This window comes from Schistocerca gregaria, chromosome 10 (genome assembly GCF_023897955.1).
Source record: "Schistocerca gregaria isolate iqSchGreg1 chromosome 10, iqSchGreg1.2, whole genome shotgun sequence".
NCBI classification, from domain to species: domain Eukaryota; kingdom Metazoa; phylum Arthropoda; class Insecta; order Orthoptera; family Acrididae; genus Schistocerca; species Schistocerca gregaria.
The window spans coordinates 160,120,930-160,140,463 of NC_064929.1; the positions used below are offsets into that span (position 1 = coordinate 160,120,930).

Here is a 19,534-nt window from a genome sequence, read left to right on the forward strand (position 1 = left end):
GGTCCGTCAGGAGTATTCCTTAAGACAGTCATCGACGTTCGACCGACTCTCAGCAAAGTCACGACTAGATGTTTTTCGACGCTCTGTGGTAAATTTCACGGATAAGGATTTAGACAACGTGACACTGTCTGTACTTGGGGAAGGTCTGAACTTCGCACCGACACCTAGGACCTTACTTTTAACAGATTTTATTAGTGCTGTTGAAGAAGCTGTCAGGCCTCTATCCAGTGATGCAGCAGAAGAAATCAGGCGGGAAACATGTCGCGCCCTTACGAGAACTCGCCCTCAGAAGAGCAACATTTCTTCAATGGAAAGGGCTGCGCTGCGCAAGTTACGGGTAGATCCTCAGACGGTGGTTCTTATGGTCGATAAGGGGAATGCCACTGTGCTGTTGCCACGTGATATGTATGATCAGAAGATATATAGTTTGCTGAGTGAGACAACGTGCAGGAAGCTTGATAAAGACCCTACTCGGAGAGTAGAAAGGAAAAAGTCAGAGTTGCTAAACTACTCCTCTCTGCTGCAAGAAGTTATGAAAAGATTGAGACCTCACAGTTCTGTTCCACCGAGGTTATATGGTCTTCCAAAGATCCATAAGGATAGTGTGCTCTTACGCTCCATAGTGAGCAATGTCGGTGCTCCGACATGTGATTTATCTAGTCATCTGGCTTCGCTACCGAGACGTTTTGTTGGCAAATGTAAGCACCATATTCGCAACTCTGCTGACTTTATCAGCAGACTGAGAACACTACAGCTGAAGGATTCGGACTTGTTAGTAAGTTTCGATGTCGTTTCACTCTTCACGAGGGTCCCTCTTTTGGATTCATTGTCACTAATCGGCAATAAGTTTACGGCCGATATAACGGCGCTGTTTCACCATGCCCTTTCCTCTACTTATTTTCTATTTAATGATGAATATTTTGAGCAACTTGACGGTGTTGATATGGGTAGTCCTCTGTCTGGTATCAAACTTTTATATGGAAGACTGAGGAGAGGGCATTCGATTCGGCTATGTTTAAACCAACAGTCTTCTGGCGGTACGTGGACGATACTTTTGTAGTGTGGCCTCACGGTGAAGAGGAGCTGTCACGGTTTTTACAACATCTGAATTCCATCCTCACAAACATTTAGTTTACGATGGAAGTTGAAAAGGATGGTTGCCTACCATTTCTGGACGACATGGCTAATCGCAAGGTGGATGGATCATTGGGGCATTAGGTCTATCGAAAACCCACGCATACGGACCTGTACTTGCAGGCGTCACGCTGTCGTCACCCGTCACAAACTAAGGGCGTCCTTCGAACGTTGGTGCATAGGGCACATGTCGTGTCAGATAAAGACAGCCTCGCAGACTAATTATAGCACCTGAAATCTGTATTTCAACAGAACGGATATTCTGCACATCAGGTCAGTACTGCTTCAAGGATGAAAAAACGTGACCACCCACAAGATCAAGAGGATAAGGAGGTGTTTAAGTCCAGAGCATTTCTCCCATATGTCGGTACCATTTCATCGAAAGTAGGCAGGATTTTAAAGAAACATCGTGTGAAAGCAATCTTCCGGCCACCTGCAAAGACTCGTGCTCTTCTGGGCTCTGCCAAGGATGATCTGGGTTTACAGAAGGCTGGAGTTTATAAAATACCTTGCGAGTGTGGGAAAGCCTACATTGGTCAGACCACACGCACAGTACACGACCGCTGCGTTGAACATGAGCGCCACACCCGCCTTTTACAGCCCAGTAAGTCGGCCATAGCCGAACATTGTATTTCCACAGGACATACTATGGATTATTCTGCCACGAAAATCTTGGCCCCATCGACATCCTTCTGGGATTCAGTTGTTAAGGAATCCGTGGAAATAAGTTTGGCGAAAAATCTCGTTAATCGTGACGGCGGCTTTCATTTGAATAAGGCCTGGGACCCTTTGATTTCTTTAATATCAACCAAAAGAAAACTTTTTATGCCTTCTGACATGTCGAGCGACAAGTAATTTTAATTTTAATATTGAAATTTAGCATTTTATTGGTTTGGACACGTCTGCCAACAGGGGGCGTGCATGTTTTACTTGTACCACGCATTCGCTTGCGTTCCATAGATACAGTAATATTGTAGAAGGCCTTGGAAGCGACAGGTGGCGCGCATGCAACGGTAAGTTGCGCATGCGCGTCTTGCGGCACTTTTACGTATAAATAGAGCGACATGCACTAGCAATCTCCAGTGTCAAACACTCGCCTAAAGACGGCTGTAAGGTTGTCAGCCGAAATATCGTGGAAAGAAGTCGACGAGATCCGGCTGCAATCCCGAAATCTTGTGGAATACTAAAAGATCTCTTTATTTACGTATGCCATACAATATTGTTATGTAAATAATCTTTTTTGTAATACAATTACCTCTTCCTTCTATTCAGAACAATAATGCGTTTGTATGTCACATTTTCATGCAGTAATTCTTAGAGTACACCAGTTGGTGGTAGTACATGGCATACTCCATTGTCTGCAACAAGTGATATTGCTATTTGCGAAAGAAATCCTGTAGTAATATATAACAAGCAAATTGAGCAATGTGTATTACAAAAGCTTAGCATACAACAATGAAGGATGTATATTAGCGTCTAAATTCATCAAAACCAATTTAAAGGTTATCTAACAGCTTCCAAGACCAAGAAAAATATTACTTAGACGTTCAGTATAACTATTGACCTAATTTAAAAACTTAAGATTCTTTCGTAATCTACTCAGTTGATGGTATAATCTTTTGTGAAATGTTCAACACAGAGAACCATTAAAGCTAGAAACTGTATATACATGTCATGAGGCATCGTAATTCATGGCGCGCAAATTATCCAGAATATAATCGTCTAGTATTTGGGAATAGGAACACTTAGCGACTCGTAAGGAACCTTACGCACCATTACAAGCCTTTAAGAAACTAGCTCCTCTATGACATCCTCCACTAAAGAGTGGACAGAAAAAAGTTTATCGCTTACGATGTTTTCGCTCTCCCTGTAGTAAAATCTTAATATCAGGCTTGGCGTTTCCATTTATTTCTTCCTTCCTACTTACTCTACCGTAGATGCGTTTTACAGACAGTATCAATATATAGATACCACTGAATGGACCTGCAAAATTTTGTCGTCACGCAATACGAATTTAAGGAGATACGCCACTACAATCGGTGAGATGTGTGAAACATTAGCTATTCATAAAACGAAGAGGAAATGTTTGATCCTCTTTAGAGCCGGGAGTAGGGCAGGGGGACGGGTTACTGATCAAGATTAGTACAGGGTGATTCAAAAAGAAAGAACAGATTTCAGTTTATCAAATTAGACGTGATTATCTTAATAGGATTTCCGCGATCGTTCTTTAAATAAAAATATGGCAATTCAGTCTTTGATCGTTATTTTTTATTTTCAATGACCTGTTTCAAGCTAGCTGCCAATCTTCAGATTATATTGCAGTTACAGAGTAACTTGTCAGTACAGAACTATCGATAGTTCTTTACTGACAAGTTACTCTGTAACAATATATGAGTTGAAGATGGGCAGATTTCAATTGTTTATCATAGACAAACTATGAAAGACAGGGGCACATTGCTCCTATTAATAAAAGTCTTATGTTCCCATAGACATCATATACCATACACTCAACATGAGGTCCGTGCGTTGTTCGAGGAATATCGAAACGCTGGCTGGTTCATTTCGTGCACGAATCAACACTTTTTTGTTATTTGAATCGACATCTTCAAAAATTCGACTTCTCAGCTCTTAAAGAGTAGGTGCCGTATGTGGAGTAAAGACTGTCTTTTATGTACCCCCTCCCCCCCCACCCCTACCCCCACACGCACACACCGAAAAAAATCTCGGAGTGTGAAGTCTGGTGACATGGGAGGCCGAAAGCAAAGAACAAGAGTTTGTTGTCCACCTCTTACAGTCCAGTGTTGTGGTATGGTGCTGTTAATATAACGCCGCAGCTCAACGTAAAAGTAGGGCTGGGTGCCGTCATGCGTAAAAGTGAAATCATTGGGGTCTTCGAGTAGCTGAGAAAAAAAAATGGCTCTGAGCACTATGGGACTTACTTCTGAGGTGATCAGTCCCCTAGAACTTAGAACTACTTAAACCTAACTAACCTAAGGACATCACACACATCCATGCCCGAGGCAGAATTCAAACCTGCGACCGTAGCGGTCGCGTGGTTTCAAACTGTGGCGCCTAAAACCGCTCGGCCACTCCGGCCGGCGTAGTTGAGAAAACAACCAGTTTTACAGCAAGTCCAGGTTGGACATTCCTGTCGCAGTTTCCTCCGCAAAAAATAAGGGTTCATAAGCTTTGTGAACAGAGAACGCGTTCAGTTTCCGTGAGCTTTTTTTCAAGTCGACGACGACGCCATGATATTGTGACCCTGATTCTTGCATTATGGAGGCTTAGTTTACCGGATAGACGAAACTTTCATTCTTCGGCAAAGATGGGACCTGTGGAATATCCCGGACAACTGAAATGCAAAATTCGCATCTTCTTTTATGGTCGCCGAGACACAATTGCTGCAGTAGCTACAAGTCTTCAGGCTGTACTCAGGCCCCGGTCCAGAACACCCATCGCTCTTGTCTGAGGGAGTTGAAGTTCCTGCCCTGTGGACTTCTGAGGGTTCCGTGTGGACGCATCTCGTGTAAGCTCGACATTTCCATCAGAGGAGCGTGGCCCACCAGGGCTCTTCCCACTGTATATGCAACCAACTTCCAATAATTTTATGTGCCAGTCACAAATCTGTCAATGGCTTTGGCGCAGCGGCAATACCGATTCCCGTAAGATCACCGTAGGTATAAGCGCTGTCGGGCTGGGCTATCACTTGGATGGGTGACCATCCGGTCTGCCGAGCTCTGTTAGCAATCGGGGTGTACTCAGTCCTTGTGAGGCAAACTGAGGAGCTACTTGATTGAGAAGTAGCGCCTCCGGCCTCGTAAACTGACATACGGCGGGGAGGGCGGTGTGTTGACTAGGTCCACCCTCCCCCCCCCCCCCATATCGGCATCCAATGGCGCCTGTGGTCTGAGGATGACACGGCGGTCGGTCGGTACCGTTGAGACTTCATGACCGGCACGGGTGGAGTTAAGTTTTTAGTCATAAATCTTGTGCAGAGGCAGCATCTTCTTGAATTTACGACGGAATGCACGTTACGCTTGAGCAATGGACTGACTTTACGTAAGTTCCAACACACGTAGTGATTTCTCCTGTGATGTAGTCGCCAAGTTACTACAAACTATCAACAGGGCAGTTATGTCGAAACTTTGAACATTTCTCTTTCCTGTGACATGCGCAGTGTGTTTATATCTTCTGCAGTTTGTCTGCAATGAACAACCGAAATCACCCAGTATAGAAATACCAAATTAAGATCAGGCTGAAAATTCTTCAATAAGGTGAAACGCGTAGTTGATAAATAAAAAAAAAACAAAAATTGTACCCAAGACTGACTAATATCAACCGGTGTAGTACAACCTGTCAAACGGACAGAGTTGACGAACCATACTGATTTTCTCAACTGAAACTATAAAAAAAAATTGAAAAATTATGTCGATGTGCATGATCATGGTTCACATTGGAGCAGTTTTCACATTTGGAAACATCCTACTTCTGCAGACCAATTGTGCTAATTTCAGAAAAAGACTGCCGCACACATAAACTAATAAGTGCCAATTCAAAATGGAATAATGAAATATATTAATCTCCTATTACATGACTGGTTAGAGATGAAACTGAAAATTTTGCGATCAATTCCCCTAAACCTAAAGCACAATATGGGGAGCGTTGTATCGATGGAATCAACAAGCTATGACCCATTTTGTGCTATCTGTAATGAATATGTCTTACATATGTCACGTGGTATAAATTCTGTCTAGAGACAAAGAATTTATTGCTAGGTGTCACTAACCGATTTGGCTTCGATGTTCGACTATGAAATAATGTCACAAACTATATGCACCCTCCTTGGCCCTGTGTGTTTTGTAGTGTCTTCTACCCGCCTTGTATTTAATCGTCCATCATGTCTTTCATTATAGAGTACCATAATGAGGTACAATGTTTTATTATGAAGTATTCTCCTTTCAGTATTTTAATCATGTCGATGATTAATTTTGTTGCATTATGCACGAATACCCTGCGTCTCTTTTACCATTATGGGACACAATGAACGCTTCATTCTATCCAAAGTAAGCTGGCCGTAGTGGCCAAGCAGTTCTAGACGCTACCGTCTGGTACCGCGCGATCGCTACGGTTGCAGGTTCGAATCCTGCCTCGGGCATGGATGTGTGTGATGTCCTTAGGTTAGTTAGGTTTATGTAGTTCTAAGTTCTAGGGGACTGATGACCACAGATGTTAAGTCTCATGGTGCTGAGAGCAATTTTTTCTATCCAAAGTAAGACCATTTACTATACTGCCCATTGTATATTCACTTTCTATTCCTTCAACTAAATGTCCAAGATTTGTTCCTGTTTGTATTTTAACAATGTGCTACGTCATAGGTATTTCCTGTGAAAGTAGCTACACAGCCGAAATCGAGCATTATTGAGGGTAAACATTTGATCCATTCCATGACAGTCAGTGGTCTGAAAACCATGGCATCGATGACATGAGTTGTACGAGATACTATGGTACCAAACGGTACTGGTCGAGTATTCAAAATAGAAAATTTTTGTCAGAACGGGATTCGAAGCTTGGCCTCCTACTTCACGAAAGTAGTTGCGTTTGGCTGAGTCCTAGAAGAGTCCCCACGCAGCCAAATGGCTGTGCGTTTGCTCAAGATAAACACCACGAACTCCTGATTCGTGTCCTAGTGTGACTCAAATTTTCAGTTCGTCTCCAACCATTCAACAGCGGATGAAAATACTCGTAAATATGACAAGTTTAAAATGTTATGCTCACATATCAACTATCTTACTTTAATACAGGTCAAACAAAAACTAGGATACCTTAGAACTCTCATATAAATGCACACCAAATATATAAGTTTTATGTCGCTTTATTTACAAATATAAATAAATAACCTTCACATTTTATCTTACAATACACAAGTCAGTCAATAATTACACTCACTGTAACAAAACAATGGGAAAAAATTACACGAGCAGCGTGTGTACAACATGTACGCTGAATACTGTCCAAATCACTGTGTTTCTTTAACTAAAATGTTATTCACCTATGAAACACGGAGAATATGCAGCGGTTTAAAATATTTGGTATGAGGCGCGTAGTCATGAGCTCGAAATGTGGTAATGCAAGGAAAGTAATTGTATACCAGGTATAACAGATTAACGTTTTAAGGAACTGAGAGATTGTAGAGGAGGAAATTTTGAGCATTTTGATATATAAAGACACCGAAGGTAGAAATAAATTTTCTACCGCCACCAGTGGGCTGCAGAAAGTCCATGCACTACTTGTACGAGAAATTATCAGGTCAGATTCTCAGTGAATACTTGGGCTGTGGTTCTTAGAGATCACCTTATTGGACTACACATCTTACTAGATTGGTTGAATAGTGCATCGTATCTGCACTTTCAAAACAATGCCTCGACTGAACGTCTGGAGGACGTTCCCTTGCAACTGCGCACTACTTTGTGGTTTAAGAATGAAGGTTCTACACTACACTTTGATCGTCAGGCCAGGGCGTATCTCGCATGAAACTTCAGCCAGAGAGTATTTGTAACCAAATGTCCAGTCCCTTCGCCTGTGAACTTCCCTGACCTCACCCCTCGTTTTCTTCGAGTCTATGTAAACTCTCTTGTGTACACAACACCAGCAGAAACAGTATCTGAGCTTACTCAGCACATGTTAACCCATTTGCTGACACAGCCGGCTATAACTTCTCCTTAGTGTTTCTGCTTCTCTGTTAATAGATGGCATGACATGTTATATATCTCTGGATAGCTTAGAAACTGTTCTGTTTAGTGGTGTATAACATACTCTATTTATTTCCATATTTTGCGAGTTATACGCAATCCCTGAGGGCATTTTCATTCTGTAGTTGCAACTACAGGAAAATGAGTGTGATTTTCACCAGACACGTTTCGATTCAATGAGGTAAAGCATCATCAGTGGTGTGATGTTCACTTGGTCCCTCACCCACCAACGACGGTATTCTCCGATGTAGGTGAGAAATCAAGTTGAAACCACCACCACTGATGATGCTTTACCTCAATAAAGCGAAACATGTCAACTGAAAAAAACATTTTTTTGTAGTTGCAATAACAGAACGAAAATACCCTCCGTAACTGTAAAGCAACTATGGATGATATGGCCACACAAATGAATTTATAACCAATCGTTTTCAGCTTTTGTTAGTTTCATCTCCCCCCCCCCCCCATTCCCATCAAGAAAGCACGCACCAGAAATTGTGCAGTGTGGAAAGCAAGGAAGAAAAGTGGTGCATGGTGTGAGTGTGAGAAATGTTGTGTGGCGTTGCACACCCCTGTGTTTTTTTTCGGGTGTAGCACGCCAACAAAATATTCTGAAACAATAACATCTTCTAATCATACAAAGAAGGCTTTCACGAGTCGGCAGGACTCAACAGGACCGGCCATACTTCTGAAGATGTCCAACGTAGTATTGGACGAAACGTTAGGAGTAGAAGAATTCCGTGGACCACGGCCATATAACCCGGAAGAATGATCAACAATAACATCTTCACTCGTCATCACTTCAACAAATAATAAGTACAAATTTATAAAGATTTGTTGTCAAAAAATTATATATATTTGAGGAAAGAGTGTAGGACAAAATATGATTTTCGTAAACTTAAATGGTACATATAGGGTCGGCTATGGTTAAAAATAATGGCAAGTCAATGGTTGATACCCTCAGACGGGAGTGCAGAATTCTATAGAGAATTAGGGGAACATGGTTCGTCTTTGTACATTATGTAGGGGGCTTGATAGTCATCACATTGAACGTTTAGGCTATAGTAGTGAAGCCACTGATATCATTTACAGTATTTGACTTTATCTCATATCAAGAGGTTTTACACACACAGTATTCTGATGTTTCATTTAGTCTTGGGGGGGGGGGGGGGGGGGGGAATGGGGGAGAAAGTGCATAGTGCTGCAGAAAAAACTTCACATTTCAAGTTACAGGAACCTCACATCAAAACGTTCAAAACTTCGTCCTCTCCAATCTCCCAAATTTCTGAATCATCATTGTTTTACACCCTATATATATGACAGTCATTTCCATGCGGTGGAGAGTGTTTCGTGATGCAGAACTGAATTTGTAGCATGGTATGTATACTTACATATGATGTAATACAATACACAATGGTACATTCTATATAGAAAAGTTAATTCTGTGCAGTTGGTAGTGTAAGGTGTACTACTATACCTAGTATAATAATGTGTACTAAATGCAACAGTCGCTTGAGTGGAGCTGGTAGTGTGGTGTTGTGTAGTGGAGTGGAGTGGCGTGTGGTGTGTTGTGGAGATGAACTACAGGCAGTTTCCTCGCCCTGCGCCCAGCCTGCGTTGTTGGCGCCGGTGCCATCTCAGCCGCACTGCAGCTCGCCCACCACCTTGAGTACCTCCTTGCCTTTAAGGTCCAGAGGGCTGGCGCAGATGGCAGGATCGGCCCTGACCACAATGCCGTGCTTGCGGATCTTGGTGAAGAGCGGCTCCAGCGCGCAGTCGCACGTCCACGGATTGCCCTCCAGAGTCAGCCCTGGAACACAGCGTTCCTCCAGTCACCATGTGGAAAACAACAGTTAACATAGAATGAGATGTTCACTCTGCAGCGGAGTGTGCGCTGATATAAAACGTCCTGGCAGATGAAAACTGTGTGCCGGACCGAGATTCCAACTCAAGACTTTTGCCTATCGCGGGCAAGTGCTCTACCAACTGAGCCACCCAAGCACGACTCACGCCCTGTCCTCACAGCTTTATTTCTGACAGTACCTCGTCTCCTACATTCCAAACTTTACAGAAGCATCTCCTTTCTTCCAGGAGCGCTAGTTCTGCAAGGTTCGCAGGAGAGCTTCTGTAAAGTTTGGAAAGTAGGAGACGAGGTACTGGCCGAAGTAATGCCGTGAGGACGGGGCGTGAGTCGTGCTTGGGTAGCTCAGTTAGTAGAGCACTTGCCCGCGAAAGGCAAAAGTCTTGAGTTCGAGTCTCGGTCCGGCACACAGTTTTAATCTGCCAGGACGTTTCAACAGTTAACATATTTAGAGCCAAGCATGTGGGGCCTGGCGTGAATCATCTTCCTACGTAGCTCTATTCATTTGTCGGAATTCGAGTACCTGCTGTTAACTGCGAAACGGGGTAGTTTGCAGACATATATTGAGAGGCAAATCCCTGGTAATCCATCAAGTCCGACTGCAGCCAGACACGGAAGGTACGGAATCCAATTAATTTTGGCCCGCTGCATTGGATTCTGTTCATTGCACATGAAAACTGTTGTGGATGGCATATTACGTTCGGGGCATGAAGATGACACTTGCGATGTCGAAACTCGTAGCACGTTTTAAAAAGAATAAAACGAGGTTAGTTTCAAATACAGCAACTGGTTTCGTCATCATTATTCAAGTTCAGAGGAAAGTCTTCTCTACCACATTATGAGAAGAGAATTTTAGCGCTTCCAATCTTTTTAGCGTTACTGTCGCACTATACTCATGAAATGTTTATAAATTCGTTCAAGGACTGTAATGAAGATCATTACCAATATCATTGCACAGTCTCTTTCGGAACATATGTCATTCTCAGGCTTGTTCTAACTAGACATACATATACGAATATTGAAAAGTAAATTTCACCAATTTGTGTAGTGCGGTATTGTGCGACAAACGTTGAGAGGGAAATCCCTGGTAATCCATCAAGTCGGACTGCAGCCATACACTGAATGTCCGGAGTCCAGTTAATTTTGGCCCGCTGCATACGATTTTGTTCATTGCACATGAAAACTGTTGTGGATGACAGGTTGCGTTTGGCACCTGAAGATGACACCATGTGGTGTCGAAACAGCATATTTTAAAAGAACAAACGACGTTAGATTGAAATACAGCAGCTGGATTCAAATGGTTCAAATGGCTCTGAGCACTATGGGACTTAACATCTGAGGTCATCAGTCCCCTAGAACTTAGAGCTACTTAAACCTAAATGACCTAAGGACATCACACACATCCATGCCCGAGGCAGGATTCGAACCTGCGACCGTAGCGGCAGCTCAGCTCCAGACTGTAGCACCTAGAACCGCACGGCCACTTCGGCCGGAGCTAGTTTAGTCATCATCATTCAAGTTCAGAGAAAAGTCTTGTCTACAACATTATGAAAAAAGGGCGCATACAGTCTGGTTAGCGTTACTGTCGCACTCTACTCAACCATAGTGGTCGCGTGGCTCCAGACTGTAGCGCCTAGAACCACTCGGCCACTGCGGCCGGCCAAATAAATTTCACACAATTTCATACGGCCAGTATAACATTAAAATTTCGTGAAATGCCATGCTACACTGCAAAACTAGACTTAGATTTAGATAAAATTTACAGTTGGTGTAGTGAATAGCAGATAGCCCTAAATGAGCAAAAATTAAAGTTAATGCCCATGAGTAGGAAAAACAAATCTGTAATTTTCGGACACAGTATTAGTAGTGTCCTGCTTGACACTTAAATCGAATAAATATCTGGTAATAACGTTGCAAAGAGCTGTGAGGGGGAAAAATGGTTCAAATAGCTGTGAGCACTATGGGACTTAATTTATGAGGTCATCAGTCCCTTAGAACTACTTAAACCTAACTAACCTAAGACATCACACATAGTCATGCTCGAGGCAAGATTCGAACCTGCGACCGTAGCGCCTAGAACCCATCGGCCACCCTGGCCTTCGTGAGGGGAACTATGCTAGGGAAGGTGAATGACTGACTTCGGCTTAATGGGAGAATTTCACGGAAGTGTGGTTCACTTGTAAAGGAAACCGCATATAGGACGCTCGTGCGACCTACTCTTGACTACTGGTCGAGTGTTTGGGATATGTACCAAGTCGGATTGAAGGAAGACATGGAAGCATTTCAGAGGCGGATTGCTAGATTCGTTACCGGTAGGTTTGAATAACTATTGTTACGAAAATGCTACGGGAACTCCCTAGAGGGAAGGCGACGTTCTTTTCGAGAAACACTGTTGTGAAAATTTAGAGAACCGGCACTTGAAGCTGACTGCCGAACGATTCTACGGACGCCAACATACATTTCACCTAAGGACCACGAAGACAAGGTACGGGAGATAGGGCTCATACGGAGGAGGCACACAAACAACGGTTTTTGCCTCACACTATTTGCGAGTGGAGCAAGAAAGGAAGTGAGTAGTAATGGTACATAGTACTCTCTGCCACGCGCCGTACGGTTGCTCGCGGAGTATCGATGTAGATGCAGAAAATCCAAAGCAGAATTTAATTATGAAATGAGGTTATATCACAGAATGAGTCGCCCATCATAGCGGCACTAATTACAATATTGTTCTCTTTTGAATGCATTTCCTTTGTCAGATTCAAATTAGAATGTGCGAATATATTTAATATTGTGAAAGCTCTGTTTTCTTTTTATTATGTGCACTCTCTAACCCAATGTGTAGAACGGACTCATATCCAGTCCTTTTAGAACGTTCCACTGTATACATAAGGGATGTGCATAAAAAAGAAGTGCATAACGTTAAGACGCGAGAACAACGTCTAATCATTACACTTACACGTCACCAAACCAACATACAAACAGGGTGGTGAAATTACCATAAACTGGTGTATATTCGCCCGCAACGTCCTTCGTGCTGCCGTTATATATCCAACCACCATGTACGTGGCAAGATTTTCGAGCTGTTATCTATTATTCAACCATCTACAAGATGATACGTGCATCCGTTCGTATGAGGTAACGAATGGCCAAATTCTTTATTCTGTATCGAGTGCGGAGGAATATATGCAAAAAGATAAAATAACACAAAAGTACCATGGAAACAGTTATAAAAACTGGGTCAAATGCGTATCTGTCCTCAAAATAGTAAAACTGTGACCTTTCGTGCTCCTTTTCTTTCTGTATATTTAATATGCCCTTTTATTCCTATATAGTAAGGGTTCCACACGCTAAGCAATATTCTAGAATAGACTGCGTGCTTTATAAGGAATCTTCTTTGGAAACTCGTTATATTGCCTTAGTATTCTACCAATGAATCGGAGTCTGCCAAAAGTTTTAGCTACGACTGATCCGTTGTGATCGTTACGTCTCATACCCCTACAGACTGTTAGACCCAGTTGTTCCCATTAGTTCACTGATCGAAACTGTGAGTCGTTCGTATTTTTGCCGTTCGATATTACATTCTTCCCTCTGTGAGGTAAACAGTTTTACATTTCTGAGCATCGGAACTATGTTGGAAAATTTGTTACCATTAAGTCTGGCGTAAGAGTGCATGTCATTTCTAAGAAACAGGGATGGAGAAAAGAAGGGTTTATAAGTGGGATTAACATTCATGATGAAATTATATCAGAGGTAGGATTCCCTGATACTTTGGTGTCAACAATGAAACTGAGGAAAAATTACAGAACCATTAGAATTGAACTAATAATATGACGAGCCCAGAATAAATACTGAGAGTAAACATAAGAAAGGCGAAAGTAGGTGATAAACTTATCACCAAAATTAGAGTACAAGTAGCCAAAGTGAAAGTAATTCTGCTACGTTGGAAGCAAAATAATACTTGCATAGCGACGAAAAGAGGACATAAAAACAGACTAACATTGAGAAAGAGAGTAGTCCTGCGAAAGGAGATCTATTAGAATCAAATATAGGCCTTAATGGGAGGAAGAAATTTCTAAGAAACTACATGTGGATGTGGTAGTGGAAAGAAGGAAAACCATAAAAGAAGAGAATCGAGCGGTATGATACGCTGTGTTAGAGAAGGATGATCAAGATTAGGTGCACTGTTACGATGAGAAATGAGGAGGTTCTACAAAGAATAGGCGATGAAATGAGTATGTGAGAAATAATAAATGAAGGAACAGGTTTACAGGATACTTGTTAAGAAAGCAGGAAACGACAAGAGGGAGCTTTAGTGGACAAAAATTGTAGTGAAAGACATAGAATATACACAACAAACATTTGAGGGCATTTAATGGCTTTTCTAAGATGAAGAGAGTGACACAAGAGAGGGAGTTGTGACATGCTGTATCAAACCACTCAGGATAAAGCGCTCTTCAGTTTCTGCAGATGGAGAGTGCGTAATACCAGATGTATGTTGAGAGTTGAATAAACGGATGTATGAGCTGAAGAGGAATTGAAAAGTATATCACATGGATGGTGTCTACAGGAAACGAGTGTTAGAAGAAGAGACAAAGAAAAACATGCACGGCCACAAAGTGGATTCGTGGCAAAGAAAGACGGAAAGATAGCACGTATTATCAACAAGGTTGGATACATAAATAAATGTAAGATTAAATGGTTGAAAGCATTGGAAATACAGAACAGAGTCATATTTAGCCCAGTGGCAGGCCAATATAAGCAAAGTGCGTGAAGGAACTCACCCTTGAGCCAGACGAGCGGCTCTATAACGGAGACGTCCATGGTCTGCAGTAGGTTGTGATCCAGCTCCAGGTACTGGAGACGGGAGTTGTTGCGGAAGGTGCCGGGCTGAACCAGGGATAGCCGGTTGATACGCAGCCGCACCTCCTGGAGGTTCGGGTTGCGGCTGGAAACACAAATAAAACATATCGGTCAAAATCATTTTCCCTCACCCTCCGTATTGCTCTTTCTACAACACACTACTTAGACTCTTCACAAATGTTGTACAGCCGGCCGGGGTGGCCTAGCGGTTCTAGGCTCTACAGTCTGGAACCGAGCCACCGCTACGGTCGCAGGTTCGAATCCTGCCTCGGGCATGGATGTGTGTGATGTCCTCAAGTTAGTTAGGTTTAAGTAGTTCTAAATTCTAGGGGACTGATGACCTCAGCAGTTAAGTCCCATAGTGCTCAGGGCCATTTGAACCATTTTTTTGAACCACAAATGTTGTACAAGGTGTACAACTTTGCTTCCGCCGTTTGCCGATAGGCGGCGACAACGGTAAGTAACGGTCGAACGAAAGAGATCGCAGACATCAGGCAGTTAGCTTGGACATCGGTCAACATAATAACCTCATTCAAACATTAGTCAATTTGTGTCTGTAGCAAAAGTTGTTTTTGATTGAAAATGTCAGTTTACGAGCCTATTTCTCGTCATTTGCCGGAGATGTTACTGTTAGTTTCAGTACGAAGAAAACAGCGGATGAGTCTCATCGAATGCTCTCAAGTACGTATGGTAAGGACGCTATTAGTGAAAAAACGTGTCGTGAGTGGTTTCAGCGGTTGAAATATGGTGATTTTAACGTCGTAGACTGGGGTAGTGGTGGAAGAGAGAATGTTGTAAGTAATATATTTCAGCTATCAGTGGTCCTTTTGAAATTTGTTATTGGCAGATATAGATTTGAGCTAGAAACTAGCCATTCTCAATGCACTATCATTTTTGATCAATACATGCATTGTATTCAAAGAACTGTGGATGAAGCCCGACCAACAGGCATTACATGCATTGAAAATGATAGTGCATTGAATGGCTAGTTTGTAGCTGAAATCTAGATCTGCCAATAAAAATCTCAAAAGGACGGCTGATAGCTGAAATCTATTATTTACAAGTCAATAACAGTCGCTGCGTGCAATAGCCTCTGAATGGAGGGTAACCTGAGAGAGAATGTTTCCGAAGATGCAGAATTGGAGACATTGCTGAATGAAGACTCGCGTCAAGCTCAAGAAGGATTGGCACGATTAGTGGGAGTCACACAGCAAGCCGTTTCAAAACGTCTCAAGGTACTTGGGTCCCGTGTGAGTTGAAACCAAGAGCCGTTGAACACTGTTTGTGTGTTTGTGAACAGTTGCTTCAGAGGCAAAAACGGAAGGGATTTCTGCATCGCATTGTGACCGGGGACGAAAAATGGGTTCATTACGATTGCTCTAAACGCAAAAAAATCATGGGGATATCCCGACCACGCTTCAACGACGAAGGCCAAACCGAATATTCACGGCTCCAAGATCGTGCTCTGCATCTGGTGGGACTAGCTCGGCGTCGTGTACTATGAGGTGTTAAAACCAAGTGAAACAATGACAGGTGTTCGTTATCGAACGTAATTAAAGCGTTTGAATAGAGCATTAAAAGACAAACGGCCGCAATACAGCGAGAGGCGCGATAAAGTGATTTTTCAGCTCGACAGCACTCGACCCCACGTTGCAAAAGAGGTCCAAACGTACTTGGAAACGTTAAAATGGAAAATCCTACTCCATCGGCCGTATTCTCTGACTGTCACCTGTATAGATCGATGGCGCATGGTCTGGCTGACAAACACTTCCGACCTCACGAAGAAACCTCAAATTGGATAGATTCGTGGATCTCTTCAAAAGATGAACAATTGTTTTCGACGCGGGATTCGTACGCTGCCCGAAAGATGGGAGAAAGTAGTGGCTAGCGATGGATAATAATTTGAATGATACATGTGTAACCAATTTATTTCATTAAAGCCTCAAATGTAGGGGGAAAAACAGTCGAAGCAACGTTGTACACCTTGTATATTACCCACCTTTCCCTGTACCTTTGTCCACATGTTAAAAATAATGACATTGCCTAAAATACAACGAGAAGACGTAGAAAGGGAAGAAGATGATGATCGACTTCTGGTAGCCTATACAGAAAGAAATGCTAATTGCTGTCAAGAAATACTTGAAAGTTTTTAACATGTTCCTTGGTGTGAGTGTGTCTGTATCACGTTGATAAATTGTACGGTTGCTATTAATACGTTATTTCTGGAAACTAACACCTATTTCTATGAAGCTTTCTAACATCTGCCCTCCTTTTTGCATTATCGAACGCTTTTTCTAGGTCGACAATTCCAATGAAGGGAGGGTCTTTCTGGCTTCGATTGTGAAGCGCAACGTAGCAGGGTTGCCCAGAAAGTAATATACCGCAATTTTTGTCTCAGCCGAAAACAATGCTAGAATGCGAAACGTTATATATGTACTATTTGTAGTCTCCTGAATGAGCGTGCCAAGTTTCCGTCACTTCCGACAGACTGCGTAGCTCCTGGACAGATTCAAACTGGCGTCTGCAAGTGACGTACGTTACAAACAACGTGTAGCCATTGAATTTCTCACTGCAGAGAAAGAAATTGTGGGGAATATTCACAAACGCTATGCAGCAAATACTGTCGACCGAAGAACAGTTAATCGGTGGGCACGGAAGGTGAGGTCATCAGAAGGCGGTTCGGCGGAACTCTACGAGGTGCAGCGGTCGGGGAGACCATCCACGACTGTCACACCTGAGACGTTGCGGTGAGCTTCCTCTTGTTTCGGCCATTAAAGGATACCATTCGCAGAAGACATGTTGAAGACGATGAGAAGGTGATTAACACAGTAAAGCGCTGGCTGCGCCAAAAGGGCAAGGGTTGCTACCGACAGGACATACACGCCCTTGTTACACGCTGGAGGTAGGCCATAGATTTGGGATGGAGATTACGTGGAAAAATAGGGTGTGTAGATGAAATAACGTTCTTTCATGTGTGCAATTCTCATTATTTTCAAAAAGAAATGTTGAAGAAAAATATGTTTTGCGTTATTTTCTGGACGGCCTTGCCGCAGTGGATACAACGGTTTCCGTGAGATCACCGAAGTTAAGCGCTATCGGGCGTGGTCGGCACTTGGATGGGTGACCATCCAGGCCGCCATGTGCTGTTGCCATTTTTCGGGGTGCACTCAGCCTCGTGATGCCAATTGAGGAGCTACTCGACCGAATAGTAGCGGCTTCGGTCAAGAATGCCATCATAACGACCGGTAGAGCGGTGTGCTGACCCCAAGCCCCTCCTATCGGTTTCCTCCACTGAGGATGACATGGCGGTCGGATGGTCCCGGTAGGCCACTCGTGGCCTGAAGACTGAGTTACTTTCTGGGCAACCCTCGTAAGAACTACTTGTCTGGGGGCTTTAGTTGATTGTCTTCTAACAGATCCTCAATTTTGTTTTCTATTCTTCTGTATATTATTCTTATCAGCACCTTAGATGCACTAGATGTTGTGCTGAATGTGAGATAGTTCTCGCACTTACCTGTTCCTGCTATCTTCAGAATTGTGTGGACGATTTGCGTACTAAAACCGGATGGTACAATATTTGTACCGAATATTCAGAGTATCGTGCAGTGTGCCGCAAGATATACATCCCGGGCAGAAGGACGCATGAAGCGGCATTTTGCTGACATGGCATGACGTCACCCATCTGAGAACAACGTTCTCGCTTGTTATTGAAGAAGCAAGGCAGCATGTTTCAGAATTACACCGACAAACTTCGAGAGGAGGATGTAGAAGTTTGCAAAAAGTGACATAATGTCTGATGGGATAACAGCAATCAGTGATTTTATAATATTACTTATAATCCCTCTTGATTGTAAATTTTTTTATTCATATGACCGGATTTGGTTCATTCAGAACCATCTTCAGATCTGATATTTCAGGAGTAACCCGTCCAAATTCAGCAAATTTCACATGCTGCGTCACATCAACATGTTTCGCAACCTGTGAAATTTGCTGAATTTGGACGGGTTACTCCTGTAACTGAAATATCAGATCTGAAAATGGTTCTGAATGAAGCGAAACCAGTCATATGAATAAAAAAAATTGCAATCAAAACGCATTATAAGTCAGATGTAGAAGTTGTCTTGAGGAACAAAATGACGATAGGAACCCATGTCTGTAAACGTCATCCAGCACCACTGCAAAGCGTCGAAGCTACAGTCGCCAAAGCTTGTATATGTTTGGGTACACTGGGCAACACCGTGATGATCTTACAAACTTTCGAGGATGATGGGGTAGGATAAATGTATCAATTTGAGGTAAGGGTGTCTGGTCCAGAAACAAATGTGTCGAAAGCTGTAAGCGAAAACCGTTCTGATACCTCTGACAGTACCAGTATTAGACTTGCTAAGATAGTAGAATAGGCAACTTTCACGGTGGTACGGAGAAAAACAGGAATGAGGCGTCTAAAAATGGTTCAAATGGGTCTGAGCACTGTCGGACTTAACATCGAGGTCATTAGTCCCCTAGACTTAGAAGTACTTAAACCTAGGACATCACACACATCCATGCCCGAGGCAGGATTCGAACCTGCGACCATAGCAGCAGCACGGTTACGGACTGAAGTGCCTAGAACCGCTCGACCACAGCGGCCTGCTAAGGCGCCTGGTAAACATGAGCTTTGAGAAGGACACCTGAAGACCGATGAGGACTCGTTCATGGCTCAAAGGGTTCAAATGGCTCTGAGCACTATGGGACTCAACTGCTGTGGTCATCAGTCCCCTAGAACTTAGAACTACTTGAACCTAACTAACCTAAGGACATCACACACATCCATGCCCGAGGCAGGATTCGAACCTGCGACCGTAGCAGCCGCACGGTTCCGGACTGCGCGCCTAGAACCGCGAGACCACCGCATGAACTCGTTCATCTTCGCTACTGTGAAACACATACAATT

The 19,534-nt window shown here is 43.1% G+C and overlaps 1 protein-coding gene across 2 annotated transcripts in view; it reads right to left on the reverse strand.

The window, feature by feature from the left end:
- Nucleotides 1-6,990: 6,990 nt before the first annotated feature.
- LOC126293577 (leucine-rich repeat-containing protein 15-like) overlaps nt 6,991-19,534 on the reverse strand; it is a 146,927-nt gene continuing 134,383 nt past the window's right edge. For both annotated transcript variants that reach the window (XM_049986852.1, XM_049986851.1), the window contains exons 7-8: nt 14,523-14,686; nt 6,991-9,690 (exon numbers count right to left, since the gene is read on the reverse strand). In XM_049986852.1, the coding sequence (XP_049842809.1) occupies nt 9,518-9,690; nt 14,523-14,686 (337 nt within the window). In that variant the 3' untranslated portion in view covers nt 6,991-9,517. The remainder of the gene's footprint in view (nt 9,691-14,522; nt 14,687-19,534) is intronic.